This window comes from Castanea sativa, chromosome 9, assembly GCF_040712315.1.
Source record: "Castanea sativa cultivar Marrone di Chiusa Pesio chromosome 9, ASM4071231v1".
Lineage (NCBI taxonomy): Eukaryota > Viridiplantae > Streptophyta > Magnoliopsida > Fagales > Fagaceae > Castanea > Castanea sativa.
In genome coordinates, this window is record NC_134021.1 from 9,006,621 (window position 1) to 9,022,330 (window position 15,710).

General features: G+C 35.8%; 1 protein-coding gene across 2 annotated transcripts; it reads left to right on the forward strand.

The window, feature by feature from the left end:
- Nucleotides 1–9,945: 9,945 nt before the first annotated feature.
- LOC142610244 (enolase 1) lies at nucleotides 9,946–14,391 on the forward strand. 2 transcript variants are annotated; one of them, XM_075782005.1, is made up of 17 exons: nucleotides 9,946–10,128; nucleotides 10,325–10,388; nucleotides 10,642–10,706; nucleotides 10,803–10,850; nucleotides 10,957–11,043; nucleotides 11,339–11,419; nucleotides 11,603–11,704; nucleotides 11,787–11,867; nucleotides 12,403–12,477; nucleotides 12,584–12,646; nucleotides 12,738–12,815; nucleotides 12,957–13,151; nucleotides 13,342–13,392; nucleotides 13,497–13,585; nucleotides 13,691–13,742; nucleotides 13,858–13,914; nucleotides 14,076–14,391. In XM_075782005.1, the coding sequence occupies exons 1-17, from the start codon at nucleotides 10,060–10,062 to the stop codon at nucleotides 14,154–14,156; spliced, it is 1,338 nt and encodes a 445-aa protein (XP_075638120.1). In that variant the 5' UTR covers nucleotides 9,946–10,059; the 3' UTR covers nucleotides 14,157–14,391. The 2 variants fall into 2 exon arrangements, with proteins under 2 accessions (XP_075638120.1, XP_075638121.1); XM_075782006.1 differs by lacking the exon at nucleotides 13,691–13,742 and having other exon boundaries at nucleotides 13,497–13,608; nucleotides 13,832–13,914.
- The last annotated feature ends 1,319 nt before the right edge of the window (nucleotides 14,392–15,710 follow it).

The following is a 15,710-nucleotide window of genomic DNA, read 5'->3' on the forward strand; positions in this document are numbered from 1 at the left end:
AAAAAAAATTTGGTTGAACTACGTAAATGACTTGATCCCTCTCCGGGGTACGTAGGCAGCTTAGTACTTTTCACTAAGTTCAGTCACATAAAAAGAAGAAGGACTGCCAGTCTAGCTTGAAGAGTTTGTCCAAAGGTCGTCAACATACTTTCAAGAACCCTTTGATTGGCAAGGCGTCGCTTAAGATCAATCAATTGCTCACTATATGATGTTCAAAGATCATTGTGGTAGAAAGTGATAGCTGCAAAGAATTGGTGTTACTTAGCTTTCCTTGAAATAATGATAAGTTGATTCTCGGTTGTGGAGTAAAATAAAATCTTCAACCTCTGTTGCAAGGAATGGAGTCTGCATGGCATTGCTCATCTTTTGTGGACATATTCCCACGTCTCTGAAGTATACTTTGCATCACTTATCTCCTGGGGGCATCTTTTTTGTACCTTTCAAGTCTAGGCTATATTGTCTCTCTTCTAGGTTGTGCCACTTCACAACTCTGAAATTTAAACCACATCATCTCCCTTCTGAGTGGTGTTGTTTCACATCATGTCTCTAAAATCTGGACAACGTCACCTTCCTCCAACATCTAAAGTTGATGCTGCATCATCTCTCCTCTAAGGGCATGTTCGTGCAATGTCAAAATCATGGCGGCATTCTTCTCACATCTTCAAGGTTTTATTGGCATCTCTTTGCATCCTCAAAGTCTTGATGGGAGCTTCTTAAAACTTCAAGCTTCATTATAAAAGCCAATATTAGTGCAACTTCGATGCGAATGAAGTGTTGACATAGCTTCAGGGCAAAAATGAATGTCGGCATAGCTTCTGTGCAAATGAAGTGTTGACGTAGCTTCATGGCAAAGATGAATGTTAGCATGACTTTTGTGCAAATGAAGTGTTGACGTAGCTTCATGGCAAAAATAAATGTTGACCTAGCTTCTGTGCAAATGAAGTGTTGACGTAACTTCATGGCAAAGATGAATGTTGGCATAGCTTCTGTGCAAATGAAGTGTTGACGTAGCTTCATGGCAAAGATAAATGTTGACCTAGCTTCTGTGCAAATGAAGTGTTGACGTAACTTCATGGCAAAGATGAATGTTGGCATGGCTTCTGTGCAAATGGAGTGTTGACACGACTGCGTGACAAAAATGGATGTCGGCACGACTTCAATATAGATGAACTGTTGGCCCAGCTTCGATGTGAATGAAATGTTGACGTAGCTTCATGGCAAAGATGAACGTTGGCATGGCTTCTGTGCAAATGGAGTGTTGACACGACTGCATGACAAAGATGGATGACGGCACGAATTCAATATAGATGAACTGTTGGCCCAACTTCGATGTGAATGAAATGTTGACGTAGCTTCATGGGCGATAGCATTATTGCCTAGCTGAATATCCTTATGGAAACGTTGTTGTAAAGACAAATATCACTAAAAGATTGTTGATGCAAGAAAAGAAGCTAACAACATGAAGGCATACGTTCTTGCAACGTTGCTATCAATGAAATACAAAGTCACTAAATGAAGGCAAACACTTCTATGAGAACATCAGCGTGAAGTTTGATGTCAAAACCCAAAAGATCAAGGAAACTGAGCTGCAAAACAAAAACAAGCAACAAAAAAAATGTCAGAAAAAAATCTCATTGCATGTCTAAACAAAGGACAAAAGAAAAAGAAAAAGAAAAAATCTTAAAAGCTGGAGAAGAAGACTGAAGGCTAAGAATGCCCAAATGAACGAAGCCAATCTCACCTCTTATATAGAGAATTTCTGCTAAACTAGCAGACAAAAAAAAAAAATGAAGAAAGTCAGCAAAAATGGTTCTACCAACCGACCAATGAAAAAAACTTATATTCACATTTCAGAAATGTGAAAACAATTGGAATTCAAAGTCAGATTTTGCAAACTCAAATGCACCTAAAATCAGAGAAGTCTGCGCTGAATTTTGAAATGAAAGAGCATCTTCAGCCATAGAGACAAAAGATAATGCAAGTCTGAATTCATGGCAAGTCACGTGGTAAGTCTGAATTTTTACATCCTGTCAGGGCCACCACAAAATTAGACCAAAAGGCCATAAGTCCAACAAAGACCCACGACTTTCTCATCTGAATTTGTGAAAATCCAAACATTATTTCACAAAACCGACCTTACAGGAGTCTTCTACAACCTTCGATCCACCAAACCTGAAAATTTCAGGCCCAGATACCCGGCCACGCGGCGCCACACATGGCCAAGAATTTTCAGCGACCAGCGAGTTTCTCATTCAAATCTGCGCAAATCTGAGAACAATTTTACAAAACTGATACCACCATTAGAGCTATCGGCCTTCGATCTACAAAACCTGGAATTTTTAAGTCCAAACGATCAGCCACACGCCACTACGCGCCGCCACAAGCTCGCGATGACCACCGGTTTAGTCCATCAAAACTGTGCAAATCTGTGCACAATTTCACAAAACCGACCACATAGTAGTCTTCTACGGCCTAATAGCTACAATATCTAAAAATTTCAAGCCCAAACGATGGGCCACGCGCCACCACCCGCCGCCAGAAGGTCCGGCAATCCTAGCTGCAGTTGCACGCGCTCCCACGCGCCGCTGGATGAATCCACGCGCTCCCACGTGCAGGCAACTTCTCACGCGCGTGCACGCGCCACGCGTGACACGCGCCCCAGGTCGCTGACGTCACGGATGACGTCATCATCCACGACCCGGTTTGACCCGGACCGGACCGCCTGAAAAAAAAAAAAAAAAAAAAAAAAGCATTGGCTAGTTGGAACTTTGACTTTGACCACAAAAAAAAAAACAAAAAACAAAACAAGGCTATCCCACTCGGTTTTTCGCGTACTTTCCAATTTTGGAGTCTGTTTCTTCAACCGAGACTTGAAAATTGCACAACAGTCCAATTTCTAAAAAATTGACTTTTGCACAAATTTTGACCAAAAGTCAAAATTTTTGAGATGGACCTGTCCCACTCAATTTTTCGCGTACTTTCCAATTTTGGGGTCTGTTTCTTCAACCGAGGCTCGAAAATTGCACAACAGTCCAATTTCTAAAAAAATTGACTTTTGCACAAATTTTGACTAAAAGTCAAAATTTTTAAGATTGACCTGTCTTGCTCAATTTTTCGCGTACTTTTCAATTTTGGGGTCTATTTATTCATTTGAGAATCCAAAATTTCTCAAATAGTGTGATTCTACAACTATTGGCTTTGATGTAAACTTTGACCGAAGATCAAGATATTTAAGCAAAACTTGTCCTATCAGGTTTTCGCAAAGATTTTGATTTTGAAATCTAGGTATTTGTTTTGGACTAAGAAACTACACCAGCTTCTCCAAAGTACTAGCGGTGTCCAAAATTTAAGCTCCCAAGATCATAATTTGAGATCCATCCATTTGGTCTGGATTCCCTCAAAATTATCCTCCAGACTTGATCAAGGCTCCCCTTTCAAAAACAAACGAACTCTCACAAGTATGTCTCAAAATTGAAATTACATTAGGTCACTACTTCAGCCAATTATTTCCGTCGGTGCCTACCAGTCTCCAACCTAACATTCCCATTCGGCGCCTACCGTTCCCATCCACCGTTCTCACCAAAAAGTCTCGTCCGCCATTCTTAACCACTCAGCTACCATTCTTCATCTCTTCACTATAAATAGAAGGGCCGGATCCGCTAAATCCATCAAGAAAAAAAAACGCATACACTGAGTCATGAAATGAAGATTTGCTTCTTTCAAATTTTCAAATCCTCCTTCTCACAGCCAGTTCTCACTATGGCCTCATCATTCTCAACACCTAGCAACCAAAATCGCTTCATAATCAGTTTGAAATCAACCCTTTCATGGTTCAGTAGAAACCCTTCTCACAACTTCATCGCTGTTTTAGGATTCGAACAAATTTTGTTTCCCTACTTAACGACCACATTTGTTCATAAAGTTACTCATAACAAGGTCGGCATCGTTGTTCCATGCTTTCTTGGATTTGGTTCACCAGGAAATCCAAGTCCAGCAGAGACACCCGTTCCTAAGACCAGGGCTTCCGGAGTCTCTCTCCAACTGTTTGGTCTCCCATTAGAAGCAGCGGTTCGGAACAAACAGCAACTTGGTTGGTTTCTAAAACCAGGATCACAAGTTAGCTCCATCTTTCATCTTTTGTGCTTTCCCAACAAAGTTACATTAGGTGAAGGTGGTGAAACGTGTTGGGGTATCCTACAAATTGTCTCCCATCCAACACTTGTGATGACCTCCAAGGTACCAGCTCATCAGAAATTAGTCTTTGGTGTCAGTGAATGGTCGCCAAAGCCTCATTCCATGTTTCCACCAGCAGAGAGAAGGAAGAGGAGATCTTGAGTTCAGAAATCCAGAAGCTCTGCCAGAATCAAACCCCAAAGCCTCTAGGAATTTCAAGAACTTCAACCTCGAATACGGACAACATTTGAAGCAAAATCATCCAAACTACTCGTCCAAGTCTCAAAGGTCACTGAAATCAAGCTCAAAAGCCTCCAGAAACCTCAACAAACCACAAATTGGTGAAGCTCTACGGATTCAAGCCTCCAAAGCCCTGAAGAACTTCCACCACAAACCTTCAAATACGAAGAACAATCGAAGAGGAATCATCCAAATCATATTCCTAAATCTCAAAGTTCACTGGAATCAAGCTCAAAAGCCTCCAGAAACCTCAACAAACCACAAATCGGTGAAGCTCTACGGATTCAAGCTTCTAAAGCACTGAAGAATTTCCACCACAAACCTTCAAACACAAAGAACACACGAAGAACACGAAGAACACACGAAGAACACGAGGAACACGAAGAACAAAGAATTTCTAACAAGCTCATAGCCAAAGATTCATTGTAATTCCGTTTCAAAGATCTTCGATCCATTCCTCAGCTAAATTGAAGAATATCTTATGTTCAAATCAAAATCACATTACCACAATTACAATCAATAAATCTTTCAAGGAGATCGAATCAGAGGATCACTCTTTTGTAATTACAGAGAATTGTACCACACATTTATCAATACAAATTCGTATTTGTGAAACTATTTTACTTGTTTGATTTATTTCGAACTAAGAAATTTAGTCGTCTACAGTTTATAAACCTATATGAGAGCTCATCTCTAACCAATGTGAGACACAAGCATAGTTTAAGAGTTTGAAACACACTTACTCCAACATCATCTTGTACAAGTTCTTGTTACCTCGAAGAGGAGACATAGTACTATGATTCATTTGTGTCCCACTTGTTGCCATGAGAGAGAGAGAGAGAGAGAGATGTTGACAAAATATAATAAAACAGTTATCTTGCTAAGTTACAATACTATTTAACTTTAACTAGACATTGTAACCACCATGACCTAGAATGTAGTGGTCACCTGCTTGTGGGGTGGAGAGCATCACAAATTCGAGCTCCGAAGGGGAGCATTATTTGTAGGGTATATTAGAATTTTTAACTTAGCTGAAAAAAGAAAAGAAAAAGACATTGTAGCACAAATGTATTAAGTCCATGTGGGCTACCCTAATGCTGGGTCATATGGGTGGGTGGTGAGGGGGGGGGGGGGTTGTCAGCAACATTTCGGTTGGATTAACTAGATGATTTTTTTTTTAATATATAAATTTGATAGTCACTATGGAAGGAGAATTTGGACTTCAAAATCTCAATTGGAAAATCTTATAATGTTAGTTGATTTATAAGTTCCTTTAACAAATAACTAGATGGTTAGTCCAATGTGGATACTCCTTGTTATGGCATAAGGTAATCAAGTTGGTAGAATTTCGATATCAAATTTTCAATTGATGATAAACACTTGGGCCTCGTGATGCCCAAACATCACTAAACAGCAATAAAAAAAATTAAATTTAATGTCTACAAAAGGAATAAAATAATAAAATAAAACCTGTTATGAGTTTTCTTATTATGAATAAACCTGCTATTAGTTGGTTCAATTAGCAGTCAAACATTTTGACGTAATAGATATTTTTTATTCATTAAGTTTGATTAGACATTTTAAAGGAATGAAGAGCAAAAAAACACATTATGTAATCCTTACCATGGTACATGGTAGACGATACCTGTAAATTATAGCAAAAAATAAAAGCCCAATAAAAGAATTTTTTTTTTTTTGCAGAAAAAAAAAACTCCTCCGTAGTTTACCAATTTATCACGACATGCATCTAACTAGACGATGCTTTCACTCTATAGTCTGTAGCCTATACTCTAGTCCAATACCAAACTCTATTTTGTGACCAAACTGTGAGACATAAGAAAGAAAGTGGAACTTGCCAATCTTTGACCACTTAAAGTTTGAAAGTCGGTTATACCTTCCCCACTCATCTACTTTCCCAATCATTTTTCTTGATAAAAATAAATTTTTATATATATTAAAAGTTGAATACAAATATATTATATTTGAATAAAACAACATTTTAAAAAGCTTGTAAACTAATAAGTTAAATAAACTGAAAAGAAAAAAAAAACACCAAACCAAACAAGTAAGTCTCGAAAGTCAAAACAAAATTTGACCCTTGTAATTTTAATTTCAACGTGTGGATTTTCAATTTATGAGGGTTTTTTTTACAAGATTAATACATTAGTTTTATTTAATCTTTCTTACTATATTTTTGGAATTTGTTGTCTTTCATTATAATGTAAGTATATAATATAGTAGTAACAATTTAGATATAAGCCAAGAACTTTGTAGTTTAGCTGATTGATATCTTCTAGTTTTTCTAATGAAAGTATTTAGGGTTTAAATTTCCCTTTCTCCGTTGTAACCATTGAAATATCAATAATAATAAATAAATAAAAACCATTTCATTACAAAATAATAATAAATAAAGGGCAAATAACACTCTCCTCCCTTGAGGTTTGAGAAAATGACACTCACCCCAAACTTAAAGGGAAAAAATAATTTTCCTTTTTTGACATTCATTTAACTAAACTCTGCTAAATTGATGTTAAAAATGTTGTGTACTATCCTACCGTTTGGTTAAGAGTATATTCTCAAAATTGCCCTCAACTTATTCTTAAAAGTTTTACAAAACCCAAAAGGGCAGACATTTAAGATTATTGTAATCCATTCTACTCCATGAGCATGTACATTCGTGCCTGTAGCCAGATCCTCCGCCCAATGCCTAATATTAATATGTTTCCTAAGGGTGAGCTGGAAACAGGCCAAGACACCATGCTTCCTCCAAAACAAAAAAAGTTGATTGGTAGGCCAAAGAAGAAGAGAAAAAGAGAGCAAGGTGAATGTGCACCAGGGTTACAAGAAGCAAGGAGGTCATGCACTGTGGGGTGTACTTCTTGCAAAGAGTTTGGTCGTTCACCAATTAATTGAATTGGCTCTAAAAGTTTTTTTAGATTGATAAGTGACTTTGAAAATTTCAAGGTCATTTTTATACAATAAAAGCTTGAAAGCTTCTACAAATTGTTTTATTTCATAAATTTTGATCCCAAGTGTTGGAGAGAGATGCGATAAAAAAATCTAAGAAGATCATCAAAAATTAAAAATAAATTAAAAAGGTGCTAGAAGAGACTAAAAAATCCACTTAAGCAACATGTTTTATAATATGTTCATTTCATTTTTTATTTTATTTTAATTTATGTGAATGCTCTTTTCACTAATCATGGTTAAACTTTAGTAAAGAAAATCTTTTAAAAAATTGGAATATTCTGTTACTAATATTAACAGAATGGGGAGAGTGTTATTTTTATCAAATCTCAAGGGAGTAGAGTGTTTTTTCCTTTCAAATTTGAGAGTGAGTGTCATTTCTCCAAATTTCAAGGGAGGGGAGTGTTATTTGCCTATAAATCAAATAGTAGGCATTTAAGAATTTGAATTGGAACGTTATAAATTTTTTTTTATTTGAATTGGATCTATCCAATAATGAAAGGGTTACTTATTTGGTACGTTATAATAGGTATAGGTTTTGTAATAAATAACTATTAATGTGGAATAATTATTTAATTATTTGGTTGCATCTTTATTTATTTCTTATGAAGAAATATCTATTCCTTTGATGAGTGAATAACTATTACATCTATTGTAGAGATGAATAATTTAAAAATTAATAGTTATTGACTTGTTTCTTTATATATGTAATAACTTTATAAATTATTATATTTCTAAAAATACAAAATATCTTTATGTCCATAATAATTACAAAATAAGTATAAACATATTATATGTCTAACAAATAAAGTCTGTGGGTTTTATTATAATTTCACAACCAAACATATTAATAAGTACAATTATTACAATGCATCATCTTTTATTCTAAGTAAAGTAATATAAATTACCATTTCTTTTCTTCTTCTTCTTTTTTTCTTGAGGAAGAGAATTACCATTTCTATTTTAACTTAATTATTATTTACTATACTAAACATACCCTTTTAACACATATTTTATATTAAAGAAAGCAATTAAACATTTTTTTTTTTCGTTTAAGGTGATTTTTGTTAGTTTGTTGTTGTTTTGCAGTTCAACTAATTGACACATCTTAGCATTTCTAAACAAGATATTCATGGTTTTAATCCTTATCTCCAACTATGGAATAATAAATAAATAAATATATATATATATATTTGTTACCTTGTTTCACTTAAAATATAAATGGGATATTAATAAATTGTTTTTTTTTAAAACTAACAACAAATTATTTCTTAAAACAATTTAAAAATATATATTTGAAACCTCCTCAAACCAGCCAAATAATAAGTCAATTTTTGTTGTTGCTTTAATTACCTATCTCTCTAATTTTTAAAAAATATATCTCTCTAATTGTTCATACAATCTGAAATTTTGAATCCAACACAACTCTCATTTCTAAACGTCGTGCAACATAACCCTTCGATAGTTCGATTAGCCAAAAGGACGAAGAAGAATATTTATATATTTTTATAAAAAAGGTTTGGGTTATTTTTCCTTTTGATTGCACCGCCCAAAAATTTAATAGAACATGCACATGACATGAGCTTGACAAAATTTCTATGTAGCCCTTGCTCATCTTTCCTGATGATGAAATATATAGTGTTTTTTTTTTCCAAAAAAAAAAGGCCAAAGGTTTGGTTAATTGTTATTTTGGCAATTTAAATTTCATTTTCGACATTTTAGTTATGTAAGTTCACATATTTTATTATCATTAGCCCTTTCTCTATTATATTTGTCTTAAATGATAAAATATAAAACTTACGCGACAAAAGAATAATGGACCAAACTTAATGGTGTAATTTGATTTTTTTTCTTTCTTGAAAAAGAAATTTTAAAACTTTTTTAGTTTTGAAATTTTATTTTTTAATAATTAATGAAAGTTTTAAACAAATAAAACGCTAACCGTGACAAAAAAAAAAAAAAAAAGTGAACTTATAGGACCAAAATCACAAAAATAAAATCTAAAGAATTAAAATGACAATTGAGCAAACTTAACTTGTTTAACAAATTGAAAAAGAACTATCACTATGTACATTTGGCGCAATAGTCACTTTACAAATGTAAGTATTTGTGAAGTGTAAAAAAAAAAATGGTGAAAATTCAAGTCTTTAAAAGGAAACTTTACACACATATATAGTTATACACATAAATTATGGTAAAGTATAATTTTTATCTTGTATGAAAAAAAAAATGAAAAAATTTTATCATTTATCTCAAAAAAATAAAAAATAAAAATAAAAGACAATAGCTTGAAAGTAGGTTGAAAATTTCTTGCTGGGGAAGTAGATTAGGGTGGAGAATCTTGTATAAAAGAATTTTGAAAAAAAATCTATCATTTATTTCAAAAAAAAGAAAAAAAAAAGACAGTAGCTTGAAAGTAGGTTGAAAATTTCTTGCTGAGCAAGTAAGAAAGAAAGAAAGGCTTCCCGCTTCTGTCGATTTCGGTCGCTGGTAAAAACCTAATAATAAACTTTTTAATCAAACGGCTCATGTTAACCTAGTGCATCTACAAATACGGTCTACTTGAATAGATCTAAATAATCGCCGCAACTATTCTTAAAACCGTGAACCCCACTTACTCTTCTCGCTCTCTCTCTCTCTCTCTCACTCTCTCTCGAAACTAAAAATCTCTCAACTCCTATGGCTATCACAATCCAGGCCATCAAGGCACGCCAGATCTTCGACAGTCGTGGCAATCCCACAGTCGAGGTTCGATTCTTAACACGCACGATGACTCTTCGATAATTCCCATGTCCCTGATCTGTTGTTTTTGTCGATAGTGTGTTATATAGACTGTTTTGTTTCGTATCGAAAGTCTCTGTGTGTGTGTGTGTGTCTATGACCATCGTACACAAGGGTTTTGTTAATCATTAATCAATCAAATCTTTGTTCCTTAATCATGTAGGTCGATGTGACAACCTCAGATGGCACTTGTTATAGAGCCGCTGTTCCAAGTGGTGCATCCACTGGTATGTTCCTTAATCAAATCTTCGTTTTTATTTTTTATTTTTTTTTTGTAGTTCATATTAGTCTTAGATCAGTAATATTTATTCTGAGCCGTGAAATGAACTATGGAGACGATCATTTTCATATTTATGTTGTTAGATCATTTTGAAAATACATGATATAGTGAAGAAATTGAGAGAGGATTTGAAAAATCAGATATGTTTTGGTGTTTTGTCACATAGACCAAACTCTTTGTCCTTTTTTGTTTTCCTTTAGGAATTTATGAGGCACTTGAACTAAGGGATGGAGGTTCAGACTACCTTGGAAAAGGTGTATCAAAGGTGAGTCATGATTCGGCAATCGCGCTGTTTACATGCTATTTTGTGCTGATCTATCTCTATGTGTAGTTTTTACTTACCTTTCTTCTGGATGTGTAGGCTGTTGAGAATGTGAACGCCATCATCGGCCCTGCCTTGATCGGCAAGGTTGGTTGAAACTTGAATCTAGTTTCCTTTTTTGTTGATTTTCAATATGGTTGCCTGCATATTTAGTGTAGTGATGTGATGTGTTTATTTTCAATGCTCTCGACAGGACCCAACTGATCAAGTTGGCATTGATAACTTCATGGTTCAACAACTTGATGGAACCGTTAACGAGTGGGGTTGGTGCAAACAAAAGGTACAATACCAGATTTTTAACTAGATTAGTATTAGTTCACTTGAATCATGTTCAAAGGAGAGCGACTAATGCATTGGTAAGAAAGACTGAATTAATCCAAGTTGTGGGAACTAAAAAAGATAGAGGAAGAACATGTGAATTAAGTAGAAGTAATAAAAGAGGACTCTCACATAATAGAGAGTATGACTTTAGATAGAGTAGAATGTTGGAAAACTAATCTGTCAAGGTTTTGTTTGTTGTTGTTGTAGTAGTTAACTTGAATCATGTGAATCTAATTCTCTTTTTGTTGTTTCAGCTTGGTGCCAATGCCATTCTGGCAGTGTCTCTTGCTGTCTGCAAAGCTGGGGCCGGTGTCAACAAAATCCCTCTTTACAAGGTATTACATGAATCAGTTGTTTGACCATTCACTGCACTTCTACTTGTACATTTTCTGTTATAGAATTATTTTAGGTGTTGGGATATCTTACCTACAGAATTTTGTGGCAGTATTGTTACATTTTCTGTTAGGGATGGCTTAGGATTAATCTGATCAATTTTTTACTATGTCTTGTGAATGCAGCACATTGCAAACCTTGCTGGTAACAACAAGTTGGTGCTACCTGTTCCTGCTTTCAATGTCATTAACGGTGGATCACATGCAGGAAACAAGCTTGCAATGCAGGCATGCTTCTTGAAATTTTTGTTCAATTTATATTTTTACATTGTTCCTTGATTATGAGTTGCTGATTAACTTGCCTCTGCAGGAGTTTATGATTCTTCCAGTAGGAGCCTCCTCCTTCAAGGAGGCCATGAAGATGGGTGTGGAAGTGTATCACAATTTAAAGGTTGGTGCTAGTTTGATTTAAGCAATGGGTCATCTAGATTTTGGTTAGGATTATGGAATGTGTTTCTTATTGTTCTACTTTGGACCTTTGGGATCAACCACACATGACTGATTTAGCTATTTAAGTGTAATAAAACTTTTTCTGTTGGAATGATGCAATTAATCTGATCCATATACATTTCTTTGTGTATCATGTTTTGACCACACAAGAGTTTAACCGATTAGATGGTGGTTGGGTGAGATGCATATGGATTAGATTACTTGGATCATTCTGACTGAACCAGGTTTATGACACCATTTTTTTCTCAGCAAAGTTTTATCACACTATAGCTGAAGTCATGGTGAAATTAGTTGAACCTGCTTGAGTACTTTGTCTGTCCCTCCTTGTAGGTTTTACATAGATATGATAATTTTACATTGCCTGGAAAGTTTTAAGTTATTGCATAGATCTCTCCTGTTTGGGGCACTTACATAATTACAAAGTTTTCTTTAACCCTTTGGTTTGTTCACTGACTATGGTGTCTTTCTTTTCTCAGTCTGTGATTAAAAAGAAGTATGGTCAGGATGCAACAAATGTTGGTGATGAAGGTGGTTTTGCTCCTAACATTCAGGTCAACGATTGTCTTCTAAAACATCTTGGCAATTGGATTATGTTGGTTGTGCCTTTTTAATATATATGTTTATAGCTTTTTCACATCCTTTTTTGCTTGAATTCAGGAAAACAAGGAAGGTCTTGAATTGCTTAAAACAGCCATTGCTAAAGCTGGTTATACAAGCGAAGTTAGTTTTTCTTCCATTTTAATTATTGTTCAATTGAGTCTTCAATATATCTAGGGATTTAAGGGACTAAAATTTTCCTTTATTTAATTAGGTTGTCATCGGAATGGATGTTGCTGCATCTGAATTTTATGGAGAAGATAAAAGATATGACCTGAACTTTAAGGAAGAGGTGAGTTTGTGTCACTCTCTAGGACCCTAGGTGAATGCAATGTTTGAAGGAAATCATATCAGTGCATATGAATCGGAGCAAGACCTGCAGCAGCTTTGCTTACATTATCTATTTACTTATTTCTATTGTTTGTCTGTGCAGAAAAATGATGGCTCCCAAAAGATCCCTGGTGATGCTCTAAAAGATCTGTACAAGTCATTTGTGTCTGAGTATCCTATTGTATCAATTGAAGATCCATTTGACCAAGATGACTGGGAGCACTACGGAAAGATGACCAGTGAAGTTGGAGAGAAAGTACAAATTGTGGGAGATGATCTCTTGGTCACCAATCCTAAGGTTAGCCATTAGCATGCTTTACTGATTCAGTGATTTGACTTAAACTGTATTTTTCCCCCTTGTAAATATATCTTGATAACTATTTATCAAAAAAAAAAAAAAAAAAAAAATATATATATCTTGATAACTTATAGATTAGGCGCACCAACTGCAAGAACTTTACTAACTGGTGGAACTCTAAATTGTGCAGAGGGTTGAGAAGGCTATCAAGGAAAAGACTTGCAATGCCCTTCTTCTCAAGGTATGATTGGAGTGTCTTTTTTTCCCTCTTCTTTTTCTCAAATGGGCCATTGGGGTTTCTATCACCACTAATATATGCACCACTCTGATATGGTTTGGGAGCAGGTCAATCAAATTGGATCTGTAACTGAGAGCATTGAAGCAGTTAAAATGTCCAAGCGAGCTGGGTGGGGTGTGATGGCTAGCCACCGCAGGTTTGAAGTTGACCTTGAATACTGTAGACATGGTGTTATTTAATCGTCTTCACCAAACCCATTAGAATTCCTTTCATTGATATACTTTACTTTATTTGGTTGCAGTGGAGAGACTGAGGATACTTTCATTGCTGATCTCTCTGTGGGTCTGGCCACGGTAATTCTGTGCTCAAGTTCTAAATTTGAGACCCTTGTATCATTACAATTTTCCCACTTTTGTTCCATTTTGAATATTTACTTATAAAGTTAATAATATTTTGCATTCTGAACAGGGCCAAATTAAGACAGGAGCTCCATGCAGGTCTGAGCGTCTTGCAAAATATAACCAGGTTAGGATTCTGGGTTTTCACTGGCTCTAGTTTTTGCTATTATATCATAGACATAATAAATTTCGTCAACTCCTGTTTGTCTTATACAATTTGGTTTAGAACTTGAACAAAATATGTTGGGCATCATTCATATTTACGTTTTTATTTTCTTGTATGTGTAGCTCTTGCGTATTGAAGAGGAGCTTGGCTCAGAAGCAGTCTATGCTGGAGCAAACTTCCGCAGGCCTGTTGAGCCCTATTAGAGTTTGAAGTGTTGGATGAGAAATTGTTGTTTGCGGGGGAGTTGCGCAAAGGGGAATTCAATTGCAACAAATAAGTTCATACATAGAATGGTTTTTAGTCAAAGGAAACTTTGAGAGACCTTTTCCCTAATAATTTTGACTGCTGTTTTGTTCCGAGAGCCTGAACAGTGCTGTACTGAGTTTTTTTTTTTCAAAGTTGAAGCATGTTTAATCATAATTGAATTTTAGTTTTCTATTTGATGCTTGCTCAATTAACTAGCGGAGTGGTCTTTCTCATTTTGGAAAGAGCTTTGCTAGAAACACCAAAAACTTGACACCGAGAGTTTCACACCAATCTCACAAGTCACAACACGGTTCACTTGACTTGGCCCACTACAATACAAAAATTGTGAGAAGGTGTGTAATTTTCATTGGAAATGTTTCTATATCTTTTTGGCTTCCATTTCTTTGGCAGCTACTCTGCAAAAGCTGGAATGGTAGGTACATATGGATATGCTGAGGAAGTCATTTCCTTTATGTCGTTTGAAAACATTTGCCAGGCCTTAGGCAAGGGCCTAACTTCTACCGCACTCGTGAGACGAGCTTTTTGCCCTTCCCAACGTAATTTCCGACCTTTGCGAGTTCCACTCAATGTTATGTATTTAACTACTCTATTTTGTTTGTGATTGTTTGCCAGATGTACTTTGTTTGAAATGCATAATGACAATGCCTTGATTAGGTTCAGCAATTTTTTCTTCATGATTATCTGTAAACCGAGAAAACTGTACACTCACACCAGGAGAAAGGAAGATGGCGCGTCCTTTTTTTTTTTTTGATAAGAAAGATGATAAATTACTAAAAAGGCAAAGACAAAAAAGGGGGAACCGATCCATCAAATTCCTTACAAAAGATCCAAGGAGGGATGGAAGAGATGGATTGGGGTCCCCAATTTGGAGAAATACACGCCCAACGGGCTAACTAATGAGCGAGCTCATTACAAGATCGATAACAAAAAGAGAATTTTGAAATAGAAAAATAAGTAAAAAGGTTGCGGATGTCTGAGATAATGGAAGAGATTTCCCATAGAGGATCGGAAGATGAGCAAACAATAGAGTCAATGACAACCTTGGCATCACCTTCAAAAATCACAAACTTGTAGCCAAGATTTATTGCAGTGGACATGGCAAGGAGGGCAGCTTTGGCTTCACCCCAAACTGGGGATTAAGAAGGTTCCTTGGCTGTACAAACGGAGGTAATCATACCATTAGGATCACGGCCCACAACAGAGATGAAGGTCGCATTTGGTCTGATGGCAACGTCAAAATTGAATTTGATCCAACCTGATGGTGGGGGGCGCCATTGGAAGGCAGTGGAGGGGGATAAGGACAGCCAAGCTTTAGAATGTGAATTGAAGGCTCTGTTGATGTCGGCAGCAAGCCTATTAAGGGGGTTGGACTGGTCTTCAAAAATCAGTTTGTTTCTACTCCACCAAATGTGGTCACACGTTATTGCAGCTAATAGGGAGAAAGATGGGCCAACTGATGGGCAGAGACCGAGGAGACTCACAGGATATAG

Bases quoted from the DNA above. Each gene is read 5' to 3' on its own strand.
- LOC142610244 (XM_075782005.1), top strand. From the start codon at position 10,060: ATGGCTATCACAATCCAGGCCATCAAGGCACGCCAGATCTTCGACAGT. The intron at 10,129-10,324 runs GTTCGATTCTTA...TTAATCATGTAG, and splicing joins GTGGCAATCCCACAGTCGAG to GTCGATGTGACAACCTCAGA. The intron at 10,707-10,802 runs GTGAGTCATGAT...CTGGATGTGTAG, and splicing joins TTGGAAAAGGTGTATCAAAG to GCTGTTGAGAATGTGAACGC.